A 12,915-nucleotide genomic window follows, 5' to 3' on the forward strand; every position below is an offset into this window, starting at 1 on the left:
CCAGTGACCTAGGTCAGAAAATCTTCCACCTTCACCTTCTTTTGTATAGGATGGAGGTATCGCTTTCTGATGTCCAGCTTGTTTTGTCCCTGACCATCCAAAACATTCGAGCACTTTGTTAAATGTTTGTTTTGAATCCAGGGGGCATTTCTCTGCTTAAGTTCACACACTCGTCATTTGAAAAACTATTCTGTGGGTAGGTAGGAGCTGGCTTGTCAAACCAGAATTCCTTAAGATGCCTCAGATAATTAGGCACCAAGCTTTAAGTGCCAGTGGAGTTTCAGTTCCTGAATTTTCTAGGCTCCTTGGAAGATATCAGTCTTCTGCATCCCTTGGTTGCTGGTGGAAGGTCTTGGACGTACTTCACACTAATCAGGTTAACCTCATTCTTATCCAGGCTTGTTTGTGAGGGATGAAAATTCTTACTGGCCCACTTTATCTTACAGACCACTCTTAGCCTGAAACAAACAGAGTTTGGCACCTTGATCTGGGCTGCCTCATCATTATGAGGTTAGAACTGGCTGGTGTGACTTGTGTCCCACCAAGAAAATGTGGCTTGCTTGGGGCTCGGTAAGCCTTTGCTGTAGGTGTTGAACCTTAAAACAGAGTTATCAAGCAACTGTCAGGTAGCAGCATACGCCCAGCAGGCTGCATTGGCATAGTGAGCCACAGGTTGTACAGATCTAACTGGTCTCTTGTTTAAGTAGATCGATTCCTTCCATGTGCCCAGGCTTCCATCTCCATATAGCCTAGGGATGGGGAACTTCTGACCCATGGACCCAATTAGGTCCTCTGGGCTTCTCTGTTTGGCCCTCAAGACCATTTTGGCCTTCACTACACCCGATGCCAGGTGTTGGGCAGGTAAAATCCTTGCTCAGCCAAAAGTGGGTCCGCGGGCACTGCCAGTCAGCTTTTTAGCAGTGCCTACAAAGGGCTTGGAAGATAGTGCTTTGAAAGGAGCTTCTGAAGGCTGATTGTCTTCAGGGGCCTTTTTCAAAGTGCTGCACGAAATCCCCTGTTAGCAAAAAAAGGCCACCTGGTATCATTGCCGGCCAGATCCAGTTCCCCACACAGAATTTAGCCCCTTCCTGCTCCTCTCATTGTCATCATTTCTGTCTCCTGGGCTCTATGCTTTTTCTTGAACAGTGATTTTATGTGAAGTAGTTGTGAGGCCTCTTTTGCTGATTAAGTTCTACATCCTTCTCCCTGGTGGTAGGAGGAGTATTTTTGGCCATGGAAATGCTCTCCCATGCACCAGCAGCCATAACAATGTGGTGCTTGGCTATGCCATCTGTATGGGAAACAACATCTTGATGTCAGTAAGCCAGCTTTTCCACAACAACTTTCTGCTCCTGTAGTGCCTGTCTTGAAACCTCGTGGACACTTTGGGGGCATTTCAAAGCAATTGTATATGCTGTCAAGTAGGGAGTTAAATAATAATAATAATAATAACGGCTTCTGCAGAAAGATCTATTGAGCCATCAGTTAGCCATTAATCTTTTGCCCTCTTTGCTTAAACAGCCATTGGCACACAACTCTGCTGCTCCTGCACCTGTAAAAGAACCCCCTCCCCTTTTGCAAAACGCTACCCACAGTAGTTGATTGTGCTGCCTTTGGAGGACCTCCCCAAAAGCAACTCTCCAAGAGGGCTCCAGTACAAAAGAGAGCTGTGTACAACTGAAGTGTAATTCAGTGCCATTGGGACCAAGGGTGTGGTAATGCCATGTGCTCTAGATTACAATAGGGGGGCATTTTGTAAGACTAGAGGGAGACTTCTATTGCGGCTGTGCTGGCTGCAGCTCCCCTTGCCAAGAGTTGGATTATCTCCCCATAAACGCTACATTTACATTTACAGCTTGAGAAACCCTTTGGATTCCTTGGTGCTTGCATCACCTATTTGTTTCTCAGTCATGTTAAACCTTCCCTGGAAAATCAAAAAGGCTTAATCAGGAAATTCTATGAGTGTGCCAAAAAAACAAAACAAAAAAAACCCACCAGCGCTCTTATGATTGAGGAGCAGCTGCATATACAGTTCCTGAAGGGTTTGGGACTCTTGGCTAAACTTTCTTTTCTAAGACACTACCCAGCACTGTAACTTTTACCCTAGTTTCTTAAGATCTGTCTCTTTTGGAATTCATTGTCATGCCATCAGTGAGGTCTTTGGGTCATTAAGTTTTTAACACTTCAGTCGCAGACTTTCATAATGTTGCTCAGCTTTCGTGGGTCATAAATCTGGGGCTGGAATTTAATTTGATTCATTTTTTTTCTTTCTCCCCTGTGCAGAGCAAGATGCTGGTCTCGATGCTCTCTCTTCAGTCTTAGCCCGTCAGAAACAGATGGGGCAGGAAATTGGGAATGAGTTAGAGGAACAGAATGGTAAGGACCGTCCTGCTTTCAGAGTTTGATGGGTTCAAGAGAGCACACAGTCATTATTTTCCGTGTTCGTACCTTTTCATAGTTCTGTTCTACTGAAAACCTTTGGTGCGTCGTCTCTGCTGCATCATTACTAACCACTCTCAGCGATATTTCTCCCCTGAACAGTAATAGAAGAGCCACAGTTAATCATCTCTATTTCTAAGTGTGATGGTTTAAAAGTGAATTGACAACAGAGTTTGCTTGCTTCCCCCTCCTAGCATTGGGTTCAGGCAGAGCAAAGGGAAAGGAAGAGTGCTGAATTTTTAGGTGATCAAAGTGCAGATCTCAGAGAAGTTTTAAAAAGTGAAGAATTGTTTCATAACTGTTACTCAATTTGCCCATGTCTGCCTGGATCATTATCTCATGTATGGTGTGGTATGGCCTAGATGCCACATTGTCATAACGTATTTACTATGCCTCCCTTTCTCTCCCATCAGTTGCAAAATTAACCAGAGTACATTGGTGTGGATTATCAAAAAGGAGCCCCCTGGACATAGAATTGGGCATCAGGGTACCTTTATATTGGTCCCTGTGCCTTTGTTGGGGGGTCTGCCTCTTAGATCTAGAAAATGAGCTGTAAAAGGAGGACAGATTATTTCCAGCAGTATTTACTGGAACAGTAGTGCTTTCACTCAAGAGTTTCTGTTTGTAGGTAGGTGTAGGGCAGAGCCTTTCAAACTGTGTGTCGGGACACAGTGTGTCGGCTGCAGTGTGTAGGTGTGTCATGTGAACACTTCCCATGCTCCTCTTGGGACTGGAAAGGGGCTAGTTTAACCTCCAGTTTGCTAGTAAAACTGAATTATTGTGTTGAGAAATGATGCAAATCTGAATTACTGTGCCGCAAAATGATGCATGTCTAAAAAGTGTGTCACCAACATGAAAAGTCTGGAAAGCTCTGGTGTAGGGTGTTTGTGTGTCAGTTCATACTTACCCTTCTCAAGGGAGCCTTCCATGAGAGGAGAGAGAGACCGAAGCAGGTTAGGTACGGTTAGCTGTTTGATTATTCCTGTCTGAGCCGGTAGGTGGCAGCACAGGACAGAAAAATGCCTAGTGCACGATCCGTTCTTGACCTTGAGGAGAACATGTTTGGTGGTTTTTTGTTTTTTCCTGGAGCAGTGCAACGCACCTTTTCCAGTTTAGCATTATTTTTACCTATAGTTTGCCCTTTGGTCTGGTACCCTGTTTCTCATATTTTAAGACATACCCATAAAATAAGCCATAGCAGGATTTTTTAGCATTCAAGGAATATAAGCCATACCCCGAAAATAAGACATAGTGATAGGCGCAGCAGCAATGCCGGCCGCAGCAGGAGGAGGAGGAAAAAAATAAGACATCCCTTGAAAATAAGCCATAGTGTGTTTTTTTGAGGAAAAAATAAATATAAGACATGTCTTATAATATGAGAAACACGGTAGTATGCTTACATATTCTTTTTTAGTTTAAATGATCACGTCTAGGGCTGACGATTAGAGCAGCCTTGCCATTATAAGCCCTGAAAAGTTGCTAGCCTGATTAAAAAAAAACCCAACAACAACAACGAAAGAAAAGTAGCCTCTTCGCTGCCATGGCCTCAGCCTCGAGCTCAGAGTTGGGAGGATGAACTGGTCAAGTCTTTGGCTTTTGCACCACCCACGGGCTGAGGAACTGAACGATACTGAACTTGAGGCTAGCAGTCAGGGATGTGTGGACCCTGAGCCAGGACCTTCACGGGCACCTTCCCCCCAGCGTAATTTGCCAGAGCAGTCTAAGACCTCCTGTTTCACATAGTCCAGGTCTGGCAGGAGGCCACAGAAAGGAGCAGAAGCACTCTCCTTCAGGCCCAGGGTGTTGGCATTTTAAAAGTTTTGGCTTCTTTTGCCTTAAGCGCTGCTTGCTTTGCATGGTTCACAACATTTGCAGGCTAGGTTTTATTATGATGACAAAGTCTCCTAACAAATGAAGCAGGCTGCTCCTTGTCTGCCAGCCTACATGGTTTCCATGCTGACCGTGGGGGAAGAGGCTCAGCTTTATCCTCTACCAGCACTTGGTTTCGCTGCCAGCTGCAGAAGAAGCAGTTTGCTTTCCTCCAGCAGGGATATGCAGGAAGCTCCTTCCTCAGTGCCTAGGAAGGAGAGCGGCAGGTTCATGAGTGAGGGATAAGAGTGATCAGTCTTTCCTCCACCAAACTGCTGTATTTTCATACTTGCTGCAGAGGTAGACTCTTCTCACTCACCTGATAGGAATGCCTTGTTTTTCCTTGTGGTGTCCCAGGCAAGTAGTTACGGTATATACAAACACCCGGCTGTATTTTCAGCAAATAGTTTACGTCCTGAAGTTTCAGTGGGATCGGTTGAATCCTGCATTAATGGAGCTTGTAGAAAGTCCGATGATGCACACGCTTTTCATTCTCCTGGACTAGTATGAGAGACAGATTTGAAGTTAAACCATACTGTAGCACTCGCTCATGACCCCATGGGAGCAAATCTATAGATTTTTGAGCTTTTCTTTTTTTTTTCTTACAGTATGGTAGAACTTTGAAATGTTTCCAGCTGTGTGATCTCTGCAAAGATTTGATCCATCTGGTCTGCTTCTAGAGAGGGTTGCATGAACATTAAGTGACTGGAAGGCAGCAGCTCTGATACTTTCCCATTTGCTGAGCACTTTCTTCATTGAGAAGCTGTCACTGCCAAAAATAAAAATAAAAAAATATAACATTTTTATACCTTGCCCATCTGGCTGGGTTTCCCCAGCTACTCTGGGCAGCTCCCAACAGAATATTAATAACATGATAAAACATTAAACATTAATACTAGTAGTCTAGAAGTCAGGTGCACTGTATTCTTTCACCCTTTCTGCTCCCAGTCTGATCCTGTTTTTTCCAGGCTTTCTGAGGTGCATATTCAGCCCTGGCAAGCATTGAACAAAAGTTAACTGACTTGCCTGCTCACGTGTCCGTGGGTTTATTAATTTGTTATGTACTGCAGGAATGATGGGGTGAGATCAGCCTTGAAAATTAAAATTCACAAAAGTTTTCCTAGCCTACAACAACTTTACTTGCCTGCCAGATTTGAAATGGGAAACTTTTTTTTTTAAACCCAGCAACAACATTGCTCTAATCTCAGTCCTTGGAGAAAACAGATTAAAAACCCAGCTGTTCTGAGATTACTAAACTGAAGGCTTTAGGAAGGAAGAGATGTGGAGACTTAAAAAAAAAAAAAATTCTATCTTGACATAACTTTAAAGGAGCATCATAGAACAGCATTTGCAAAAAGAGCTGGGGGGGGGCATTCCATTGCTGGTTTCCAATCCCATCACAGATTTAAACTGACAAAAGAACAAACAAATAAATCAAGGTACAATGATTATGATCTGCCCACACTGATACCAATTTACACCCAAACTGCACAGTGCATAGCACGTGAATACCTTCTGCTGCTCATGTGTATGTTTGTTTAGTCAGAGTTGGAGTTGGAGTTGTTGAACTTCAGTTTGGGTCTATTCCATGACTAGTGCTGAGAACTCCCATTCCTAGGCAATATAATCAGAACTTTGCACATGGGGTCTCTTATTAGCCTTGTGTGCGATGCAGAGCACATACTATATTTTTCCAGAAGTGCTCCGCCCTTGATTAATATCAACTCAGTATCTGCACAAATTATCGTTCAGTGATCTGTCTTGGACAAAAGACACAGTTCCCTCATCTGTGTATTTTTTGTCTGTACTGAGGCCATTTTCATAATATGTAATCTCTGACTAGCATACGAACAACTGTGAGTGTTTGGAGCCAGATGAATTTATAATGGTCTGCAGGAAAGCAGCATTGCTAGCTGAGCCTATGAAACTAGCTCCCGTAGATCTTGTTGCTCCCCAAGAGCATGGTAAATGACTGTAATGTAAACTGCAGTGAATCAAACTACCCATCATGTTTCCATATCACCACCGGAGTTGGGAGAGCCGGGTTCAAACCCCGACAAAGCTCACTATTGTGCCTTGTGCTAGTCATACACTGTCTCCCTAAGCTACTGATTAGGGTTGCTGTGATGGTACAACTGATAGTGTTTACTGCTCCGAGAAGAGTGAAATATAAATGAAATTAGACTTAATTAACAGTAAATTAATGTTGTGGGCGATGGCAGCATAGGAAGCAGGTGCTTTTTTATTTTTGTTTCTTTGAAGAACAAGATTGTCACCAAAAGTGATTTGCAGAGTGTTGCAAGCAATATCTTTCTAAAGAGTGAGCTTTAAGTACATTCTTGATTCTGTGAATGTTCCAGTTCCTGTGGTATATTTAATGTTTTTCTCCTTTGGGAATGCAAAATAAAAAAATTCCTTCAGTAGCACCTTAAAGACCAACTAAGTTTTTATTTTGGTATGAGCTTTCGTGTGCATGCACACTTCGTCAGATACACACAGTGCACACGTCAGATGCACACGAAAGATGATTGTCAGATGCACACGAAAGCTCATACCAAAATAAAAACTTAGTTGGTCTTTAAGGTGCTACTGAAGGATTTTTTTTTATTTTGCTTCGACTCAGACCAACACGGCTACCTACCTGTAACTAGTCCTTTGGGAATGGCTGAAGTACGGTTCTGTTGCCCACACATCCTTTTTTACAGCTTTGTGACATGACCTGCATTCTAAGCCATCAATTGTGCCCCTGTGACATCTTGCTGTGTCCTTAGTTATAGGAAATTTCATTGCCATGATGACACAATTCTGAAGTAAGCCACATCATTCTCGGTGGGAAGAGAGGAATATCAAGCCTCCCTTTTTCCATCTTGAAGATATGCAGCCAAGCAAAAGAAATATGAAGTTTTAAATGCACACAAAGAGAAAAATGAGCATTAAAAATTATTTCTCATTTGATTTTACTTTAATAGCAGGTCTGTCATATCTAAGCTCTAGTCTCATGAAAGGCTGATATTTAAGTGTAAAATAATTTAAGTGGGAACTATGAAATATATGCAAGTGTCTTCTGGTTTTTATTTTTAATATAGCTTATCTGTCAATCTGTTGAAGCTGGAATAGGTGCGCTAACTCTAAATTAATTCCAAACATAAATCCACTGAATAAAAATGTCCCACATCCATTTCTTCTGCATTGTATCACTGCTACCATTGCATCCCTTTATCATGTGCAGAGAAAAACCAAAATGAATTGGAAGCAAATGATTAATTTTGAAGAGGAAGATATGTTGCCAGCTGAATTTTTCACCTCTACCTCTTTCAGAGCACCTTATAAATTTAAATTCACAAAAAATGTAAATTCTCAATTCCTGTTCACCTTGTTCCAGCTGAAGAAAACAAACCCATCAGCACCGTATCACCAGAATTGACCCTTGAAATGCCTCCCCCCCAGTATTTTGTAATGATGGGTGACCTACTTTTTGCCCCAGTACTGGACATTGCATGCCAAAGTTTGACATACTAAGAGTCGATTGCATCCTAGTGATCTCATTGAAGAGGCTTTTGCCTGTTCCTAGTTTACTTAATGCTATTCCAAGAGGATGTGTAACCCAAGCCAAGCATGAACAATTGCACCAGAGACAGGCAATGAAGCCTACATCCTTGGGCTGACTTTTGCCATGAGGTGTTACAGGAGCAATCTGGGCACTCAGAATCCAGCAACCACAAAGTAATGAGTCACTTAGTCACATCCTGTCATTTACAGTAACTCAGGGTGATAAAGATATTTGTGTGTAATATCTAAGGAGCATAACCTCAAATGGGACACCCTAAAAGTGTACTGTTCTATTTTGCAATAGGAAATACCTTGGGCAATACATATTCCAGTGGTGGAGAAGAGTCATTGGTTGCTGGCATCAATTTTGCATCCCAAGGAGTTTATAATGCTGATAATTCTGAGTGCCTCAAACATTTTGTTTCCTTACATGTTTAGGAAATGACTAATTTTATATGGGTTTGGGGTGTATATATATTGGTTATTTATTTTGTGAATCTTTTTTTGCCTATTTTAACATCAATCTAGCTCTTTGGATTTTTAATTCTCCATGAACTACTGCCTTCCTTGACGTAGTGTACTTGGGCTTTCAAAAAGCTTTCATCAAAGCAGCTCACCAAAGATTTCTCAATAAGCTTTAGCCATCAAGGAATAAAAGGAGAAGTCCTATTGTGACTCAGGAAATGGTTAACCTTTGCAGGAACAGTTTGCATGGACAGTTCCCCAAGTGGAGAAGCTTAGAAAATTGAGTCCTCCAAAGATCGGTATTAGGATCTATGCTTTTTAACTTGTTGATCAACGATCTAGACTGCTAGGAGTGGGCAGTGAGGTAGCCAAGTTTGCTGATGATATTAAATTGTTTGAGTTTGTAAAATGGCAAATGCAGTTCAGTGTAAACAAGTGCAAGATGTCGTCCCAGTGTACAATGGTCGTGAAAAAGGCAGATTCCATGCTAGCGATCATAAGGAAGTGACTTGAAAATAAAACTGCTGATACTGTATCATAATGCTGATATACAGATCTGTGCCGTGACTACATTTGGAATACATTTGGAGTACAGTTCTGGTTGCCGCACCTCAAGAAGGATGTTCTAGAGTTGGAAAGGGTTCAGAAAAGGGCAACTAAAATGATCGAGGTGGGGAGCAACTTCTCTATGAAAAAAAGTTGCAGGACAACATCTTTTATTCTAGAGTTTGGGGGACTTAAAAATATCCTATGGTACTTTTTTAAAAAAACCTCTAATGATGTTTTCATTGGGCCCAAGTAAATTTGAAAGCTGAAGTTTAAAAAACAAGCTGGTTTTATTCATCATTACTGTATGGCTTCTTCCTACTAAAAACATATTCAATAAGGGAAAAATAATTATTCGTCAGCTGTATCTTGTAAAACACTTTATATAGCAACTACAATTATTGACATTAGCAAGAGATTTGTTTTTGGAAATAGAAAAGCTTTTGAATGGTTCCTGTTAATAATAATTACAGGGGGAAAGGAAAGTTAGTTCCTTTAAAAAAGGGTTCCTTGCAACAGAGTCTTAATCCTCATGTTCTTCTCTGATAGTTTGTAGAAAGTATTTTGCTTGTACCAAATGCTTCAGTTGACACTACCAACCATTTAATTGTAGAGTTACAAATGGAGAGTGCAGATTGCTTTTTAATCCAATGTAAAAAAATAGGAGCTGAATATGTAGTGAGTAATCTTTTATCTCTGTTCAGGCAATGATGTTAAAAACTAGTCCTCTAGGGAATATATTATTTGTGTAAAATGGGATATTTTGTTTTAAAGTTAATTTTTTTAAAAAAATCTTTAACCTTTCCTGTGATACTGCAGCAATTTTCTCCATTGAGCTAATCAATTACAGTGGTACCTTGGTTCTCAAACTCCTTGCTCCTCAAACAACTTGGAACCAGAACACTGCAAACCCGGAAGTACTGTAAGTGTTCCGGTTTGCAGACTTTTTTTGGAAGCCGAACATGCTCCATTTTGAGTGTTACGCTTCTGATTTGAGTGCCACACTTCCAATTTGAGTGTTATGCTGAGGTCTGTCTGTTTCTGCTATTTGCGTTTTTGTTTTTGCTGCTTTTTTGTTCTGTTTTTGTGACTGCGTGGAACCCAGTTCAGCTACTGATTGATTGATTTTTTAAAAAATATTTATTTTATTGAAACTAAATTTGAATTACAAATCAATCTAATACAAATCAATACAAATAATAAATTTCCGAAATGAAAGATATATCCAAACAATGTTATATAGCATTATTAATCCCACCACCTCCCCTCCACCCTTACAGATTGGTTGATTGTATGATTGCAGTACATTGTTTATTGCTTTCATTTCATGGATCAATGGTCTCGTTAGATAGTAAAATTCATGTTAAATTTCTGTTTTAGGGGTTGTTTTTAAAAGTCTGGAACAGATTAATCCATTTTGCATTACTTTCTATGGGAAAGTGCACCTTGGTTTTGGAATGCTTTGGTTTTGGAATAGACTTCCGGAATGGGTTAAGTTTGAGAACCAAGGTGCCACTGTACAGTATATGCATTTCTAGTAAGTTCATTTATGTGTCAAAATCAAGGTTTTATATGATCGCTAATGTACCATAGTGAATAGAGTGAGCTCAGGCCTCAGGTCAAATGTCACCTCAACCACAATTTTGCTAGGTGCCTTTGGATCAGCCACCATCTCTCACCCTCAGCTCCCTAATCTGCAATATGAGGAGAATGAAAATTACATTCCTTACAAGATTGGTTTAAGCCAGGTTTGTGGAGATTGGAGGTGCAGAAGGCTGCTGGTTAAACCCTGTGTGAAATACTGGAGAGCCGCTTTCAGTCATTGTAGGCAAAACTGACAACGCTGAGCTAGCACAGCTTCCTATTGTGTTCCTATTGTGTATCTGCAGTGGTAGGAGGGGAAGTGGGTTTCATAAGTGCAAAGTGTTATGTATTATATTCTCAGAAGGACTGATTGTCACCTGTCCTACTTTTTCTTCAACTTGCGTGCAGAGAGTTTATAAATAGTGCATTAGAACTGTATGCCACTAGTGATGGTGTCATTTACATATAGCTTCCATCTGGTTCCAGTTGCTTATCTTGCTCATTCTTCACCACTTAACTCTTAAAGGTTACAATGATTTTAACCGCTCAGCCAGACTTTGGCGTCTTCCAAATGGGGAGAAAAAAAGGGGTGGGCAGTTGAGAGGATAGGCATTTCACCTTTTTGCTTTCAGAGCTCATGATGGCTTATTCCTTAATGAACTTTTGTGCTCAGTTGTTAGAAACTTACACTACTCCCTGCCAATGTATTACCTTAATTTTATTCTGACCCCATACCATTGGTCTCCTCCTCTTTAAGTTACACTTCAGCCCTGGGGTTACGTGCGTAACCTGGTCTTCAGAGCCCTGGTCTTCACTGCTCCCTCTTCCATCATCCTCTCTGCTTCACTTACTTTGGGGGAGAGATCCTAAGTAAACAAAGGAAATCCTGGTTTTGAATTCCCACAATGATCCTGTGAAGAAATATTATCCAAAATGACCCACTGTGGGACAGGATATTTCTTTGTGGAAGAGGATTAGCCTCGCATAGATATTTTTTCTGCAGCTTAGCCACTGAGCATGCTACCAAGGGGACTGAACCCACCTTAAGGTCAAATGCTGGGTTTAATGCACTTTGCATGGGCAGAATCTGTGTTGGGGGCATTCAGTGTGCATCTAATTAGCAGATCTGTGCCAGTACAAACAGGCTTGGTTTTACGTGAAGAGTGAATGGTAATAAACACTCTTAAATTCTAGCTGTTCACACCTCAATAATGAGGTAGCAATTCCCATAACCACTGAGATCGTGCTCTATTTCTAGCCCTCTGAGAGTCCATACTGATAAAGCTTGAGTAGCTGTTTATCTTGTGGCGTGTGTTCTTTTTTCTATTAACAGTGGTGCTGGGGATTGAAGGTATAAGCTACTTATACCCAACAGAGGACACAAATTCATTCCAGAAGAGGGACTATACCTTATGAAGATTTGCCTTTCTAAATCTCATTAAAGATAGGGACCCCTTAAATATACAGTCACACCTTGGGTTACGTATGCTTCGGGTTGCATACTTTTCAGGGTGCGAACGGCACCCCGGAACGAATTGCGTACATAACCCGAGGTACCACTGTAATTTAAACCATTCCTGCAGCAGTAGGAAACCTGTGGCCATAAAGAGATTTTTAGACTACAGCTCCCATCATCCCCGACAGTCAGCCATGCCAGTTGGGCCTGATGGGACTTGGCATCCCGACGACGTCTGAAAGAGTCTTCACCTTTGCCTTATCCTAAATTAAAACTTGAAAGCAAAAGAAGATCTCCCTCCAGTTCTTCAGGAATCTGCAATGCTTTATAAATTCAAGAGGTATTTAATTATTCTCATTGGAAGCAGAAATGGTTGTTTTGAGAGTGAACAGCCGTTTCATGCAATCGTAATTTGTCGGTCACTACCCTTCCTCCCCACACAATCCTTCATCTTTTCCCTCAATTAGCAGAGGTTATTTGAAATAAAATGCTTTGAGGAGGAGAGTGGCAAATATTTTCTTTCCAGAGCCTTTCTTATTTTTCTTGCTTTTAAACGCCACATACAATACTTATCTTCTGTTTTATAAGCACTTTTTGGAATAGAGGATGCCATACTGGCCAGAGCTGTTGGTTTGTCCAATCTATTATTCTGTCATTTTCAGCATGCAAAATCCTCCCTTCCAATCCTTCCATTTCCTCAAAAAGCCCTGCATTCAACTATACAGTTGATTAGGGATGAGTGAGGAGGAGAATGTGTCGTTTAACTTGAATATTTGAAAACTCAACCTTGCAGTGAAATCCTATTATTCATAGTACATTGTTACCAACTTACTTTCTTCCTAGTAGATCAGTTCTGATCACTGGTATATCTGGAAAATAGTCAATAGTTCTTGTCTAGCTGCAGATGGTGGTGGAATGTATATATTATACATTTGCACTTTGATCAATTTGGCTTCAGGAATCCCATTGCAGCAGATCTTTGTGGTCTGCATTCACTGTTGATCTGT

The 12,915-nt window shown here is 41.1% G+C and overlaps 1 protein-coding gene across 3 annotated transcripts in view; it reads left to right on the top strand.

The window, feature by feature from the left end:
- The window catches only part of STX8 (syntaxin 8), a 177,416-nt gene that overhangs the window by 16,576 nt on the left and 147,925 nt on the right, over positions 1–12,915 (top strand). For all 3 annotated transcript variants that reach the window (XM_088661666.1, XM_088661667.1, XM_035104692.3), the window contains exon 6: positions 2,284–2,376. In XM_088661666.1, the coding sequence (XP_088517792.1) occupies positions 2,284–2,376 (93 nt within the window). The remainder of the gene's footprint in view (positions 1–2,283; positions 2,377–12,915) is intronic.

This window comes from Zootoca vivipara, chromosome 2 (genome assembly GCF_965207765.1).
Source record: "Zootoca vivipara chromosome 2, rZooViv2.hap1.1, whole genome shotgun sequence".
Lineage (NCBI taxonomy): Eukaryota > Metazoa > Chordata > Lepidosauria > Squamata > Lacertidae > Zootoca > Zootoca vivipara.